The sequence below is a fragment of the Lissotriton vulgaris genome, chromosome 10, assembly GCF_964263255.1.
Source record: "Lissotriton vulgaris chromosome 10, aLisVul1.2, whole genome shotgun sequence".
NCBI lineage: Eukaryota > Metazoa > Chordata > Amphibia > Caudata > Salamandridae > Lissotriton > Lissotriton vulgaris.
Genome location: NC_141698.1, coordinates 807989026 through 808006401, shown reverse-complemented (window position 1 = coordinate 808006401; position 17376 = coordinate 807989026). Strand labels below are relative to the sequence as shown.

The following is a 17376-nucleotide window of genomic DNA, read 5'->3' as shown; positions in this document are numbered from 1 at the left end:
GCTGGCTCCAAAACTATTGGCTCATAACATCCCTCTTCTTCCTATAAAAGCCCCAATCAAAAGAATTCTTCCAGAGGATACTTTCAGGGAGGGTACAGAGGCAACATCGGTAAAGGCAGAGGGCGCGGTAATAACACCCACCACTCCCCTACCACCAAGCAGCGACTCCCCTTCACTTCCCCCCCGATCATCCCACTCCTTTCGGGGGACGTCTCTCACAGTTCCTACCTGTCTGGAATTCTGTGACAACAGACAAGTGGGTAAGACAAATAATCCAGTATGGTTATTGCCTAGAACTCACCTCCACTCCCCCAAATATCCCTCACAGACAACGTCCAATGTCCTCGTAACATCGGACTCTTCTCAAACAAGAGGTTCTATCTCTATTACAAAAATATGCAATAGAACCCGTTCCCTTGCCTCATCAAGGCACAGGTTTACTCCCTCTTTTTTCTAATTCCAAAAAAGGACAGCTCTCAGGCCAATACAGGACCTCAGACCGTTAAACCTATACATTCAGTCAGACCACTTCCACATGATCACTCTCCAACAGGTGCTCCCACTGCTTCAACAAGGTGACTTTCTCTCCACTCTAGATTTAAAGGACACCTACTTTCATATTCCCATTCACCCCGCTCACAGCAAATATCTCAGGTTCGTGGTAAACGGTCAACACTACCTGCTCAAAGTCCTCCTGTTCAGGGTTACTAGAGCACCCAGAGTCTTCAACAAGTGCCTTGCAGTAGTGGCGGCTCACTTACGAAGACATCACATTCATGTGTTCCCTTATCTGGATGAATGGCTCATAAAAACCAAGTCATACAGCAGCTGTGTGCAACACACACACACAAGACAATCCAGCTGCTTCACGACCTGGGATTCACGGTGAACCTCACCAAATCCCACCTCCAACCATCCAGCACACAACAATATCTAGAAGCTATAATAGACACTTCAAAGATCTAGCATACCCCAACCCACTGAGGATAAGCAGTATGCAAGCTCTATTATCAAAATTTCAGCCTCAACACTCCTTACCAGCTTGAGTGTTCATGCAGCTAGTCTGGATGATGGCCTCTTGCATTCTCATCATCCCTTATGCAAGACTCCAAATGCGTCCCTTACAGGAGTGTTTGGCACATTAGTTTGGCACATTAGTGGTACCAGGCTCAAGGTCAGCTAACAGATCTGGTGTTGGTGGACAACCGCACACATCGCTCTCTGAAGTGGTGAAACACACAAAACCTTTCCAAAGGGCGGCCGTTCCTCGACCCGGTTCCACAGATACTGCTAACAGACGCATTGCTCACCAACCGGGGAGCTCACCTTCAGAACCATACAATTCAGGGCATGTGGACCCCTCGGCAAAATCAATTCCACATAAATTACCTGGAATTGTTGGCAATTTTCCTAACGTTAAAAACCTTTTAACTGCATCTGGCAGGCAAAGCTGCCCTGTTCTCTACAGACATGACCGCAATGTACTATATACAAAAACAGGGGGGACACACAGCCTTCAGCTTTCACACCTAGCTCAAGCATATGGAGATGGGCCATTCCGCAAAACATATATCTCCTTGAGGAACACCTCCCAGGAGTACACAATCAAATTGCAGATCTGGTCAGTAGTCAAAGAAAGCAGATCCACGAATGGGAACTTCATCCTCAAGAAGTTCTTCCATTCTTTCACATGTCTGGTCACCCAGAAATAGATCTGTTCGTCACAGACCAAATCACTCAAGGTTTGCGTCCAGGTATCCACACCCACTGTCCAAAGGCAATGCGCTATAGATGAACTGGTCCGGCAAATTTGCTTACGCTTTTCCTCCTCTCCCACTCAATTCATCAGTGGTTCGGAAACTCAAACAGCATTTCCTCACAATGATCCTGGTTGCTTCAACATGGGCCCGACAACCATGGTTCACAACCCTCTTGGAACTATCAGTTGTACCATTGTGTTTGGTTTTATTTGTGTTTCGCCATATCTCTACAGCGCTCTGATACCCGTAAGGGACTTGTTTGCGCTTTATAAAACTTTTTAAATAAAATAAATAAAAATAAAGTAGTTCTGCATCAAAAGCTACGCCTCTCACCCAAGCTTATTCAGAACCATGGAAAGATAAGGCATCCAGAGCCCAGTCAATTCAACCTTGCGATCTGGCACCTGAAGTCTTAGAGTTTGGCTACCTTAGCCTCTCACCAGACTGCATGAACATCATTAAAAAGGCTAGACATCCTACCACCAGAGAAATCTACACAGCAAAGTGGAAACGATTTGTGATTTACTGCACAAATAACAAAATCAATCCACTAGATGCTTCTATTCAGAACATTATTTGTTATCTCTTGCATCTACAACAATGTAACCCAGCATATATATCTAAAAGACTACATATCGCTGCCATAGCAGCTTACCTCCAAAACAGACAACACTTGTCTTTGTTTCAGGTGCCTGCTATCAAAGCTTTTATGGAGGAACTTAAGAGAATAATTCCACCCAAAGTTCCATCTTCTCCGGTGTGGAATCTAAATGTTGTCCTTACCAGACTCATGGGTCCCCCATTTGAGCCTCTGCACAAATGCGAATTGCAGTTCCTCACTTGGTAGGTAGCCTTCCTAGTCGCTATCAAATCTCTTAGAAGAGAAAGTGAACTCCAGGCATTAACCATACAAGAACCATTTTTGCAAATACATCATAACAAAATGGTTCTTAGAACTAACCCAATATGTTTTCCTAAAGTAGATTCTGCCTTCCACCTTAACCAGTCTGTTGAACTCCCAGTTTTTTTCCCCTCTACCAGACTCAGTGACAGAAAGGGCTCTTCACACGCTGGATGTTAAAAGAGCAATACTCTACTATATTGAAAGAATGAAATCCTTTAGAAAGACTAAACAACTCTTTGTGACTTTCTCCCCACCTCATAAGGGCGATCCCATTTCAAAGGCAGGAATTGCAAGGTGGATTGTTAAATGCATCCAATATGCTATCTTAAAGCCAAACACACATTAACCATTCCCCCTAGAGCTCATTCCACACGCAAACTAGGGGCTTCTATGGCATTCTTAGGGAACATTCCCTTAGATGACATCTGCAAAGCAGCAACTTGGTCTACCCGCACACTTTCACAAAACACTATTGTGTAGACGTGCAACAAAACATTTTTTCAAACCGCAACAGATACAGGTAGCCACCTCTGCGGAGAGAACTGCTTTATAGTCTATGCATAAGTATATGATCTACAGCTCATATGCCTCAAACAGAAAATGCTACTTACCAGTATGCATCGGTTCTTGGCATGTAGAGCTGTAGATTCATATACGCCCACCCGCCTCCCAGATACCTTTATCTGTTGCAGTACTATCTTACTTAGATACATCACACATGGACATCTCTTTTCTATTTCTTACTAACTCCATCACCATTTATGGCTAGACACAATCTGAAGATGGAGTTGATGCCCATGTGCACGGTCACCCAAAGGAGGAGTCACCTATCTCGTGACTACAAAGACTTCCTCCAAGACAAAAACAAAGTTCAAACATCTGAGCCCAACACCAGATGGCGATCTATGCATAAGTATATGAATCTACAGCTCTACATGCCAAGAACAGTTACATACTGGTAAGTAGCATTTTCCTTCTGGTTCATCAACATGCAAATGTGCTAGCTAAGTCACCTGACACTGGTCTAAACTCTCCATCTGGCCTGTCCTCAGAGGAGTCCACATCTTTTGCCATGGTTATCAGGAGGGCTATGGAATTCCTATACATCCAGTTGCCATCTGTGGAGTTAAATACTAATGTTCCTACAAAAGTCCTAAAGTCTGGGCAGACTTCTTCAGAGCCACTCCTCCTGTTTGATGAGGTCCCTACAGACACTTTAATGGACACTTTGGTCAAACCTGGATCATGCCTGCCTGTGAATAGGTAAATTGCTGGTGGCTCAAACCTCCCCGGGGGACCCATTTTTCCTCCAGCACATTACTCCCTAGAGGCTTGTGGTGCAAGCTTCCACATGCTGGTGCAGGCCTAACTCTTTCCCTAGTCCACCCACAGAAAGGGAGACCAAACCCACAGAGGCCTTTGGGAAGATGATGTTTAGCACTAGGGTCCTCTATGTATGTTTTTCGCATGAGTTATGGGGCATGGTAAAAAAAGTTTTACCTGCAGCCCTGACGAGTTTTGCGCCAAATTGGCTCATGTTATACAAGATGGACACGATGCTGTGAAGTATTTAATTAGATAAGGTTGGTCACCACCAGTTGTTTTGGTAGGGCAGTCACTATTAACATGGTTCTTTCGCTGCCAGGCCTGGATGAGATCTTCAGCTTTTCCAGTGACATCCAGGCATCAATGGTGAACATGCTGTTTGATGGCACCTGTGTCTTAGGAGCACCCTTCCATGGAGTGCTTCAAAGAAATCATAGCCACCCCACACTCTCTTGGCCTTTCAGCACTTGTGTGGCAGTATACTAAACAGTACCGTTTTTTTATGAGGCTTCAGAAGGGTCATCCAGCAGAGGCAATGCTGAGGCCCACATCTGCATTAACAGAGCTCCCAACCCTTTTGAGATAGTGGTCAGAGATCCGGCCGACAAGATTGAGTACCTTAGAGGCAACTCACTGCCTAGTATCCCACTGTCCTGCCACCACTCCCAAACCCTTTAGTTTGTCCCCTTTTGCACATTGTGGGAGGCAGGATAAGCTGTCACTTTCACAGGTAGCATAGCATCATATTGGACAGATGGGTACTACAAATTGTTCAGCATGGATATACCTTGCCTTTCCTGTCAACCCCTCTTCAAATGCCACCTACTCGAAAGCAACGCAGTAGTAGGCCACCTCACTTGGCAGCAAACCCCCTAACATCTTAGAGGTTTTTTGATCAACACGCTGAAGTCACACTTAACTCAGTTGCAGAGGCTCCCCTTTATCAAAACTAATCTGGATACAATCTATTTTCAAGCCTTTCCTCTAACTCACCAGTTTTGGGACTTTTGCCTTTGATCCTTATTCAGACTTTGTCCTAGGAGTCAATGAGTAGCTCTGAGACTTCTTGGCCTCTTGCATCCTATGAATGGACCACACCAGGTGATACATGCAGTCTCAGCATTAATATCTGCAGTGGTATCTGAATTCTCAGTGAGCTCAGCACCATGTGAACCGGTCTTATTCCATCAAGGTGTCGGAGGAGACTGCAAATGATTTGCAGTGGTGGTTGCTAGACTGAAATTGGACCCATGGTAGACTCCTCTGTCTACCGCACCCAGTGTGGACACTTGTTACATATGCATCGCTGTTGGGTTGTGGAGGCCACTTGGGAGAGGTGGAGATCAGAGGACTCTATTCTCTTATAGACACCTGACTTCATATCAACTTGCCACAGTCACAAGCCATTCTTTTGACCTTGAAGGCCTTCATACCGTCGCTAAAAAGGAGGCTTAGCCTCTGGGGTTTGGAGCATCAGGGCATCTTTCTGATCATGATCCCCCTGACAGTCCTTGAATGCCAGAGCGGATGAGCTCAGCAGCCTATATCTAGCAGACAATGAATTGGAACTAAATCCAGACGTGTCGCAGGGCATCTTCTAGCGGGGGGGGCGGGGGAGGGGGGCTGACTAGATCTTTCCCTCACCATTGAATGTGCAATAGGTTGGGGTTTCTGCAAGAACACTTGCTGGGAGATGGGCTCCGGCTGGAAAGGAACATGTGACTCCTGTACACCTTCTTGCCGCAGGTTTTTAAAATCATCAGGAGGATCTCCTGTCTAGGCAACAGGGAAGGTTCTTCCACCTGAATCTTTGCAATCTACCCCTCCATGCATGGATATTAACCAGCAGCCGTTGACTGTTTGATCTGCCTCCTGAAGTGGCAGAAGTCACTGTCTCCACTAGATGCTCTTACACATAGTCCATTCATGATGGAGCAGAATTTGTGGGCAGGTGTGGTAATCACCAGATTGACACTTAACAATCCAAGCTTTCGGATGTTCTTCCATTTTTGTCTTTGGACCCACACATTCCTCGCGATGAGTACTATTTACGGTATTGGTCGGGACTTCCTATGATTGTTAGACAAACCATCCTTGCTTAACCACGTATTATGATGAGATTTATTAAAGATTTGACAGACCTGTTCTTTTTGTGATGCCACAGTGGGACCTTACCTTGTTCTTTACGTTTCATTTGCCCACCTTTAGAGCCTATGCATAGTTGTATCTCCTGGCTTTAAAAGACTATCTTTCTCATTGCAATTAGACCAGCTCGTTGCATGACTGGAGTGTAGGCCCTTTCAGCGTAATAGTCATACAGCTTGTTTTTCCCAGACAAGTTGGTGTTTAGGACTCAGCCAACATTTTTTCCTAAATGAGTGACTTTGAGCAATCCATCACCCGGTCTGCGTTCTTTACTCCCCCATACCCTTCAAAAATGTATGAGGCTTCATAAGCTGGACCCTAAAAGGGCTTTAGGCTCTTACATTGATCTACCAGGGAACACAGTGAGAATGATCATCTTTTTGTGAGAGTCACTGGGGCAGCGAAAGGAAAGGCTGTGCAGTATGGTGTTCGATAGTCCTCTGGATTAAGATCTGCTATGCACTGGCCAAGAAGCAGACCCCAGAAGTTCTGACAGCCCATTCTGCTAAGGCTTCTACTCCTGATTTGGCACGAGCAGTGCCTGTCCTTGGTTTTTGAGGGGTTCCAACGTGGGTCTTGGTGCATACATTCATGAAGCATTACTTCCTTGACTGCAACCCTCATGGTTTTGTAAGAATTTTTCATCGGAGTCCTCTCCAGAGAAACTCCACCTGGGGAGGTACTGCTTTGGTATCTATCCTAAAGTAATGCATCTGCAGTTAGAAGTATCCATTAGAATAACAAGTTATTTACCTTCAGTAACTCTTTCTGGTAGATACTCTGTCTAACCACAGATTCTTCACTGCCCTCCCTCTTCTGTGGAGTGGTCTGTTTGTTCTTGACATTTAAAAAGGTCCCAATTTCGGGATCAGCATACTGCTGCCAACAATATTTTTCGTATGCATTTGAGAGCCTGGAAAGTTAAATAAGAAACTAACATCCAAGTGCAGGAGTGGTGCTTATATGCATTACTGCTCCACCACTTTCCTGTAGTCTGGAGCCACACAGCGCCACACCGTGGCGCTCAGGAGTACTGTTGAATAAATGTTTTTTTTTTAGATTGTGTGTGCCGCGTGCAATTTTCAAGGGTGAGAAATCCGCGGTTAGATAAGAGAATCTCCTAGAAAGAGCATTACAGAAGTTAAGTAACTTGTTCTTTACAGAGCTAGTCATGAAAACAATCCTTATAGTTGGAATTAATGTGCTCTGAGCTGTCATCCCCTCTAAAGGAGTGGGTTATTAATTTAATATCAAACCATGTAGTCATGTTGTCACTATTTTAATGTGAAATACATTTTTGTATATTTCTGAAGAAGTGCAGGTGGAGAAACCTGCAGTAAATGGTCTGGGTAGGAGTTATATGCTAGATGCCTGCCCACTCTTGTGGATTACATTTGCATTCACTTTAATGCTACACTTAAATGCTACAGGACCTGTAAATCAGTTGCACATTAAATGCTTAAGTTAAAATGTCCTATTTGCAGATTAGATGAGACTAGAGACGCCCTGAAAGCCACAAATAATTCTCTGATTGAGATGAAAAAGGAAATTGATCGGACAAGAGCGCTGGAATCCAAGGCTTTCGAAGAAAAAGAAGAATTGAGGTCAAAGCTAGAAGAATCAAACGAGCAACGGGAGCAAATTCAAAAGGTTTGACCCACTGGCATGCTTAGTCTTCTTTGAATCGCTAAATTAACACACTAGAAATGTTTTCACGTCATAAATGTTCCAGTTGACGATTGGCACCCTTTTTTTGAATCATTGGAAACTGTATTCCAACAGCCTTCTTTACATACAAAATATCTGGTGGCTACTTCTGAATTTTTTTATTTCTTTACACACAAAAACAGTTTCCCTAGTATACAGCTGTCCTTTCTATGACCAAACCTTCAGATTTTCAACAATTTAATTGTCTATTACTGTATAATACAGACATCCAGGTGGGGGCTTGCATGAAACAAGCATAGTCATTGAAAGTCGCTGGGGACACACACCCATTCCTTGTGGTGAATGCCCTTTAAACTTTGCTGGTTCTATGGTCTCTTGGCTAGGTGTTGGTCACTCAACTCCAGGTGGGGAAGGCCTGCACTCAAGTCTCAATAGACTTTGTCTGTTTCTTCTGTTTCTTTAAGTTACTGTTTCAGGGGACAGTCTAATTTGATTGATTAAGCTTGGTTTTCAGCAGTGAATGGTTTTGGTTTGTTTGGAATATTCCCATTATTTTTTGTTTGCCTTTTATATTTTTTTGTAGTTCCTCATCTTAGCGTGAGAATGTATCCTTCTCTTGCCTCTCGGAAAGAATGAAAGCCTAGAGCGCTGCCCCAACTGACGTGAAAGGCTCTAGCTGGTTTGTGGGAAAGGGTCAAGAGCACACTTCATTTAATGGCTCTCCTTGAGAAACTTTAGCGGTCCCTCAAGGCTTGCGTTCTCTAAAAAATTAAAATATTGTAATACTGTGTATATTCTTAAGGAGCTTGGCTCATGGTCAGCCACCTTTTGCTGTTGGATAGGCCACATTCGGATTAGCCTTGTGAAGCAATACAGGACTGTAAGAACTGGCCAACCTCCTCTCGATATTGGTTGTCTTGGCACTGCAGGGCGAGTTCCGATCTTGCTAATAAGACACCAATAACTTAAATGGAGTGTCACTTTTGTGGAGTTGTAGCTTTGTACATGTGCATAAAAGGATAGCAATTGTGTGTCCTTGCCTCTACTGCTCTCTGCTGGCCTTGCTTTTCTTTTTGTCAGTTCTATGGTACCTGAAAGCGAAGGTTTTCTCTATGTGCTTTTTGTTTGTGAACTACTAAATGCATCTTTTTACCGTTTGTTTTTTACTACGAACTTAAGTTTAACATTTTATGTTTGTGCTGTATTTCTTACAATATATGTAGGCTGTCCTGTTTTCAGTTTCTATTTTTGGTAAATTCTGGTGGGGTTTTGTCAGTGTTTTCAATATCTTAAAAAACTGTTGTTATCAGTGGTTAGACATTTTCACGCCACTAAAAACAACAGAAAAAGTGTTTTTCCGGTGTTTTTAGAATGTTTTGCTATTATCATTGCTTGCTTTCTGCACTGAAAGAACATGGTATATAGACAGTGTACATATAGTGTTTATGAGGTCCAAAGAGATTTTTGCAAATTAATCTTATTGTAGTACACCATACAATACTTCTTCAGTGAGTCTTTAGTCATGCACGCTCGGGCTATCCTTCCCATGTAAACTTCTGTGAAAAAGCACTCTCATCATTCGTAGCCCCTTGGGCTAAGAACCGTCAGCTAAAGGGCACAGTTGGGATGACTCTGTCTTTGATGCCACATAAAGCACGAAATGATAAATATTTGCGCTTTAGTTCAGGGCATAAAAAAACAGTGCACCAGAATGGACTAAAAAGTCAAAAGCATCCCTCATTAACTCTGAAGATTGTAAAGATGCTTTCAGCATACCATCTAACAAGTGGCAAGGATCTCCTACAGGGAATCACTTCAGCTCGGGTTTCAATTTTGACAGGTCATCACACACATTTTTTTTATATAAGTTGCTGAATTACTACAAATACAAACAATATCACTCCAATCTTTGTTGAACTTGGAAAGAACCTTTTTTGCAGAGCATAATAAGTGACACTGCGTTCCATGCTTTCCAAAAGTCTGGTGTCACGTTTTCACCACTATCCCAGATGCTTGGTGATATATATACTTGTCACTATACCTTGCATTTAATTTTTAAAGCCTGAGGTGTTGGCAATTCACCTACTATCAATACTGTCCCACTAGAAACTATGGTCTGATGTATTAAGGGTTTTTACACATTCTCTGTGGGTAAATGTGATGACACATATTAGGAAAGATTTTTATGAAACTAGCCATTTTACCTATCAGTGAAAGAATCAAATGCAGCCAAAATATCAAATGTGAGTTTGGTATGTCCTGATTCTCTATAGTTTATAAAATAATTAAACTAAACCTAAAACGGGAAACTAAACCCTGCATCTTTAGACCAAAGGCCATAAATCTGAAAAAATTAAAAGGAAGAAGAAACAATATTTTAGTTGCATCCCTAAAGAACAAAACTCAAGCAGAATAATGTTCGCCAGTCTTTCTTACTGCTAGCTTGTATAACAAAGTTACATTTTTTTGACCCCTTCAGTAAGAACAAAATGACTCTTTCACTTTCTTTTTCCTTTCATGGAATGGCATTTAGTTTGTGGTTGTGCAGGTGTTTTTTCAGTGTTTATATGTTTTCACCAGTGAAGGCTATTTTTCTGTCAGTGGGGTTTTATCAGTTATTATAGGTTTAAACCTAAAACCCCACAGCCTAAATATATGCCATGAAAGAGCAGCATATGTTCGTGTAATTTAGAGAAGTCTGGATGGGAGCATCAGTGGTGATGAGATTCACTCTAACTAGGCACACTGAGCTTTTTTTGTGGTGGCCTGTAATTAGCACACCCCGCTGACATTGAACACCCCGCTGACATTAATAAATGTTCCAGTATGCTTAAAACAATCCTTTTATTTTGTCTCTTTTCACATGTGCCTCATGTTGTTTTAGGATTTGTCCATGTAAAAGTACTTGTAAGCAGTTCTGCATTAAGATGTCTCCTTTGACCAAACAGCTGTGAAGCTTGAATTTTAGTTAGTGCTTAATTTGGTTTTTTTTAAAAAAAGACGTGCCAAGGCCCACTTCAGGAGGCAACAGCGACTTGCACCACCCATTGCCCCCGCCAGTGCTGCCAATGACAATACCAGCACAACTACCAACCATCACACACCTACAAGAGTTCCAATTCAAATTATTCCAGGTCCCCAAAGCAATAAGAATGGAGCAGGAGTTGCTAGAGGACCTCGACCAGCTCACCAAAAAGGAAGGACCAACGTGCAGAGAATGCAGTGAAGATGCTGTACATAGCAGGAAGAGATGCCAGGGGCTGGAGTTCTTGTAGCCCGAAGATCTCTGTAGTGTAGAGCCAATAAGCCTTGGCAACGGTAAGTTGATGGCCACTATATGTATTAAAATGACTGACAGCACTTACAAAGCCTGGAAAATCAACTCTTGGGTTTGTAGGGGTGTTTTGTTCATGCAGGGGCACCCTCACACTTAGTTATAACCAAGCACCCTACTTTTATGACTGAAAGGCCTGCCATGGGGTGACTTCTAGGTTTTAAGTGCAGTGACCTCCAATATAAGAAAACGTAGATCTGTTGTGAGGGGTGCTAGCACCAACTCACACAGGCTGCAATGGCTGGCCTGTAGTCACAGTTTGAGTGGTCTATAATGGGTGGCTTAATACATGCTGCAGCTCATGTGACACCCCTGGTGTACCTATGGCCTGGGTACCTTAGAACCATGTACTAGGGACTTACAAGGGTGCACCAGTAACCAATTTTGGATGTACAACAGTACTTACTGTGGTCAATTTAGGGAGGAAGCACAATTGACTAGGGTCCTAATTAGCACGAACCCAGTCAGACTTGTAAAAAAAAAAACATACTGACACCAGCAAAAAGTGGGAGTAACCATGAAAGCAGATCCTGCTTTCCTACTTGGGTGACTTTAAAGTAACACTCTGAAGTGCACAAGGATCCCTTTCAACCCAATCCTATCTACCAGATTAATTGTAGTGGGGTAAATAATACAATGCATGCGGACAGGGCACAGTCTATTCATGTGTAAGTGTGATTCCCCTCTCCCGTTCCTACCCGAAAGTCAGAATGGAGATGAATCTTCTGTCACACCCAGCCCTTCCTGTGTTTGTTTCTGTCGAAAGGGAATGCACAAAGTCGCCCAGACATGCATTGGAGACTTGCATCTGAAAGAGACACGTTAGTGATAGATTCCTTACCTTAGAATATCCCCAGGCGTCAGACTGGATCCGGAATTTTTTTGCGTAGCAGTACCCTTGCGCGTCATTAGGCGTCGTCTGCGGCTCCGCGTCTGTCGTCTGCGTCGTGGGCGCCGTGATGATGTCGTCGGAGTAGTTAGACGCCGCCTCCGCGTGCTGACGTCAGTTCTTCTTTTTTCCGCGCCAGCAGCGCAGATCTGGAAAAAGTGGTACCTTAGTCACTTTTTGACTAACTCTTTTTTGATCTTTTGATCATCCCTTTTCGAGTCTTCGACTCCGATCGGTGCCGTTAGGGATGCCTGGTTTCAAGCCCTGTGAAGATTGCGACCAACTGATGTCGGTCACGGATCCTCACCGTCGGTGTCTCCACTGTCTCGGCGTCGACAATGACGACAAGACCTGCCTCGACTGCCGGGCCCTTACTTCGAAAGCTAGACGGGAGTGGTCCCGTAAGCGACTCGAACTCCGGCAGTCGGCCCGCGCCGAGAGAGGTCCTGGTCCGGACGGAGGTCGAGGGACCGGTTGCGGGAGCGGAGCCATCATAGCTCCGGGAGTCGACATCACTCCTCAGGTAAGCACAAGAAGTCGAAGAGACGTCATCACTCTTCCGACTCCCCCCCTCCCCCCCCCCACCCCGACGCTCGCGCAACGCGGCCGAGGGTTCAGGTGGCACCGCCCACGCGGCTCCGTCGGAGGCGTCGCGTCCAGCTTCATACCCTCCGTTCCCTGGGCCTAACGCGACGCCGGGTGAGATCGAGCGGTTCCTCAGGCCATGAGGTCTCTCTCTCCCCCGACGGGTTCCGCGGTGCCTGCGGGCCCAGCGATCCCGTCTGGGGGTCCTAGCGGGTTGGGGGCTTCGACGCCGACACCGTCGGGTGCTTCGGCCCGACGCTGCGGGCGCCTTCGGGCCCAGCGCCGCAGGGCCCCGCTGGATTCGGATCCGGGTCGTCGCCGGTGGATTTAACGACCTCCCCAGCGCCGACCCCACAGGTGTCACCTCCGGCGCTGTCCTCGGGCGGCGCCATCCCCGACGCCTCCCTCAACCCGGTTCCGGCGCCGGAACGGCGCCGCTCGGCCGATTCAGACGCCGTTTGGTGAGTTCAGTTTCCATGAACCGGCCCCATCCTTTACTGACCCTGAGTACCAGGCGATTGGTGATGAGGAGGATTGGGAGGGGTCGGAGGACCCTCTGACACGTGAGTGCCAGTCTTATGAAGACTGGGCAGGTGAACTTGGGGAAGCCAGTGGTTTAGACACTTTGCCTGACACTGGCTTTGTCTCCCCTCCTAGCATGGCTACGGAGGAGGGGGCAACCTATAGTGTGGTGTTGATGAGGGCAGCCAAGGCCTTGGGCCTTGAGCTCCCCGTCGCGGCCGTGAGGACTAACCTCCTCACCGAGGTCCTTAAGCCGCAGTCGTGCTCAGCCGAGCCTCTGCTGCCGTTTAACGAGGTCTTAACTGACGTTCTTTTGGGCACATGGTCCAAGCCCGCTATGGGTTCGCCCGTAGATAGGAACGTGGCCAGACGCCACCGCCCGGCCCCGGGTGACCCATGTTTCCTGTCCACCCACCCCACCCCTGAGAGCCTGGTCATCCAGGCCTCCAATTCCCAAACCGCATTCCCGTCCGCTCCGCCAGACAGGGAATCCAAGAGGTATGAGCAGTATGGCAAAAAGATCTTCTCATCCCCTAGTCTGGGACTGCGGTCTTCCAACACCGCATGCCTCTTGGCCGCTACGCCCACTCACTGTGGGATACGGTCACGGAAGTGCTGCCAGAGTATCCGTTGGAGGTACGGGCAAAACTCGGCCAAACCCTTATGGAAGGTCGGGATGCAGCCAGATATTCTATCCAGTGTGGACTGGATACCACCGACTCACTGGGTAGAGCGATGGCAACGACGGTGGCGGTCATTCCTTTCGTGGCCACGGAAGGGGTGCCCCCACATGTGCTGCCAGCCACGCTCCGGAGGGGAATACCCAACGCGGTGGCGGCCGTGGAAACCGCTGTGGCGGTGGTAGGGGACAACGGCGAGATCAGTCCACATCTTCCCCCGCAGCATCCGCCTCAAAACCCTCCTAGTCAGTGCTTTCAGGCCCATGTGATGCCAGTGGGTGGCAGGGTTCGCCATCACCTCCTCCACTGGTGCACTGTCACGTCGGACAGGTGGGTGCTGCAGATCGTCCGAAGGGGCTACTCCCTCCCCTTCGAGGCGACGCCTCCAGCCATGCCACCGCAGAACCACCGTCTATCGGGGGATCATTTGCGACTTCTGCAGGAGGAAGTTACGGCCCTCTTGGCCAAGGGGGCCATCGAGCGTGTTCCTGGGCCAGAAGTAGGGTGTGGTTGCTACTCCCACTACTTTCTGGTGCCCAAGAAGGGCAAAGGGGGCCTACGCCCTATCTTGGACCTACGGAACGTCAACGGCTTCCTCCGGAAGGAGAAGTTCAAGATGCTGACACTGGCTCAGGTCTTAGCTGCCCTAGACCCAGGAGACTGGATGGTAGCGTTGGACTTGCAGGGCGCTTATTTCCACATCCCCGTCCTGCCGGCCCACCGGCGCTACCTGCGGTTCACGGTTGGCCACGAGCACTTTCAATACACTGTGCTCCCCTTCAGCCTTACCAGCGCCCCACGGGTGTTCACAAAGGTGATGGCGGTGGTCGCAGCTCATCTGCGCAGGTTAGGGGTTTCAATCTTCCCCTACCTCTACGACTGGTTGTTGAAGGCGGGCTCGCCCCAGACAGTTGTCAACCACCTCCAGACGACGGCAGACTTCCTGCACCAGCTGGGGTTCTCCATCAATGTGCCGAAGTTACACCTGTGCCCCTCTCAGAAGCTCCTCTTCATCGGAGCGGTTCTAGACTCGGCGCGGTTTCAGGTTTATCCGCCCGAACAGCGGGTCCGGGATATTCAGGCACTAATTCCCATCTTTCAGCCGTTATCCCGGATCTCGGTCAGGTTGATGCTGCGGCTTCTGGGGCTGATGGCCTCCTGCATCCTACTGGTGCATCACGCCAGGTGGCGGATGCGGGCTCTGCAGTGGGACCTGAAGTTTCAGTGGGCCCAGCATCAGGTCAACCTGTCCGACCACGTCCTGATCTTGGAGGGTACTGCGAGACAGCTGCAGTGGTGGCTCACGGACCGCGATTGGGTCAGCAGCAGATCCCTCTCCCTTCCCCAACCGGAGCACGTGGTTGTGACGGACGCGTCCCTCCAGGGCTGGGGAGGCCACATGGGAGAGGCGGAAATCAGAGGCCTCCGGTCTCCGGCGGAGTCCCGGCTCCATATCAACCTTTTGGAGCTGCGGGCAATTCGTCTAGCACTGAAGGCATGCCTCCCCTCTGTCCGAGGGAGTGTAGTGCAGGTGTTCACAGACAACACCACCACCATGTGGTACTGCAACAAACAGGGCGGGGTGGGGTCGTGGACCCTCTGCCAGGAGGCTCTGCGCCACTGGCAATGGCTGGAACATCAGGGCGTGACCCTGGTGGTTCAACACCTGGCAGGTTCTCTGAACGCCAGGGCGGACGAACTCAGTCGCCGGTGCATGATGGATCACGAATGGCGTCTGAACTCGGACGTGGCGCAAGGTCTCTTTCTGCAGTGGGGAGAGCCTTGGTTAGATCTATTCGCCACCGAAGAGGACGCACAATGTCATCAGTTCTGTGCGTTGGAATTTCCAAGGCGGCACTCGCTCGGAGACGCTTTTCGTCGCGAGTGGAGTTGCGGTCTGTTGCACGCCTTTCCGCCTATATCACTTCTGCCCAGAGTGCTGAAGAAGATCAAGCGAGACCGGGCCCAAGTCATCCTTGTGGCTCCGGACTGGGCACGAAGGTACTGGTATCCCGAGCTACTCAGTATGTCAGTCGATCCCCCGGTTCGTCTGCCTCTTCAGGAGGACCTTCTGTCGGAGCAGCAGGGGACGGTCCTCCACCCGAACCTGTCCAGTCTCCACCTCCATGCTTGGAGATTGAGCTGCGACAGTTGAGGCCATTTGACCTGCCTCCTGAAGTCTGTAACATCATTCTGGCAGCCAGGCGTCCCTCCACAAAGTCGGTATACGCCTGCAGGTGGAACAGATTTGTGGCATGGTGCACAGCAAAGGCTGTGGATCCTCTCTCTGCCCCTCTTTTTGAGGTTCTTCTCTTCCTTCTTTCTCTTGCCCGGCAGGGCTCTGCTCTGGGCACTATCAAGGGCTATCTTTCTGCCCTTTTAGCCTTCTTAAGGCTGCCTGATCAACCATCTTTGTTCAAGTCCCCTATTGTAAATCGATTCCTTAAAGGCATCACACACACATTTCCACCTGTTCCGTTTGTGATGCCTCAGTGGGATTTGAACCTTGTACTTACATTTCTGATGTGCGCTCCCTTTGAGCCACTTCACAATTGTCCTCTCCGCCTTCTTACACTGAAGACTGCTTTCCTGGTTGCCATCACCTCTGCCAGGAGAGTGAGTGAGCTCCAGGCCCTCTCTTGTACTCCTCCTTTCCTTTCTGTCCATCCGGACAAGGTTGTGTTGCGCACTAAGCCATCTTTCCTGCCCAAGGTTGTCACAGCCTTCCACATCGGGAAGTCCATCACTTTTCCAACCTTCTTTCCGCCACCGCACCCCTCTAAAGAGGAAGAGCGGCTCCACCGTCTGGACCCAAAACGTGCGCTCTCGTTCTATTTGGATCGCACACGCCAGTTCCGGGAGAATGACCAACTCTTTGTTGGCTACGTGGGCGCTAAGAAGGGGAAGGCGGTACATAAGAGGACCATCTCCCGATGGATCATCTTGTGTATCCAGGCATGCTACTCCTTGGCTAGAAAGGAGCCCCCTGTTGGATTGCGGGCTCACTCCACCCGAGCCACGGCGACTACAACTGCCCTGGGCCGGGGAGTGCCCTTGCAGGACATTTGCTAGGCAGCTACGTGGACCTCGCTGCACACGTTTGCAAGACACTATTTCCTGGACAGTCAAGTCCGGAGGGATGGCTTCTTTGGCCGTTCCGTCCTCCAGGACTTTCTGGTGTGAATATTGGTTCGCAGACCCACCACCGGGGTTGGTATTGCTGGGGTATCTATTCTAAGGTAAGGACTCTATCACTAACGTGTCTCTTTCAGATGCACAAGTTACTACTTGTGTAACGATATATCTGTAAGAGACATTAGTTAGTGATAGATTCCTTACCGACCCACCCATCCTCCCCGGTCTGCGAACCGATATCTAGGCTTAAGGTCATCCCCTTTCAGGGCCCTAGTTTCAATGGCACCAGTGTTGGTTTTTAACATGGCTCAGCGCTTCTGGCGCGGAAAAGCTGTGTTTAAGAACTGACGTCAGCACGCGGAGGCGGCGTCTAAGTACTCCGACGGCGGCATCACGGCGCCGACGACGGACGCGGAGCCGCAGACGAC

At 48.0% G+C, this 17376-nt stretch overlaps 1 protein-coding gene across 1 annotated transcript in view; it reads left to right on the top strand.

The window, feature by feature from the left end:
- The window catches only part of KIF15 (kinesin family member 15), a 927627-nt gene that overhangs the window by 852757 nt on the left and 57494 nt on the right, over window positions 1-17376 (top strand). The window contains exon 33 of the mRNA XM_086941724.1: window positions 7620-7785. Within this exon, the coding sequence (XP_086797850.1) occupies window positions 7620-7785 (166 nt within the window). The remainder of the gene's footprint in view (window positions 1-7619; window positions 7786-17376) is intronic.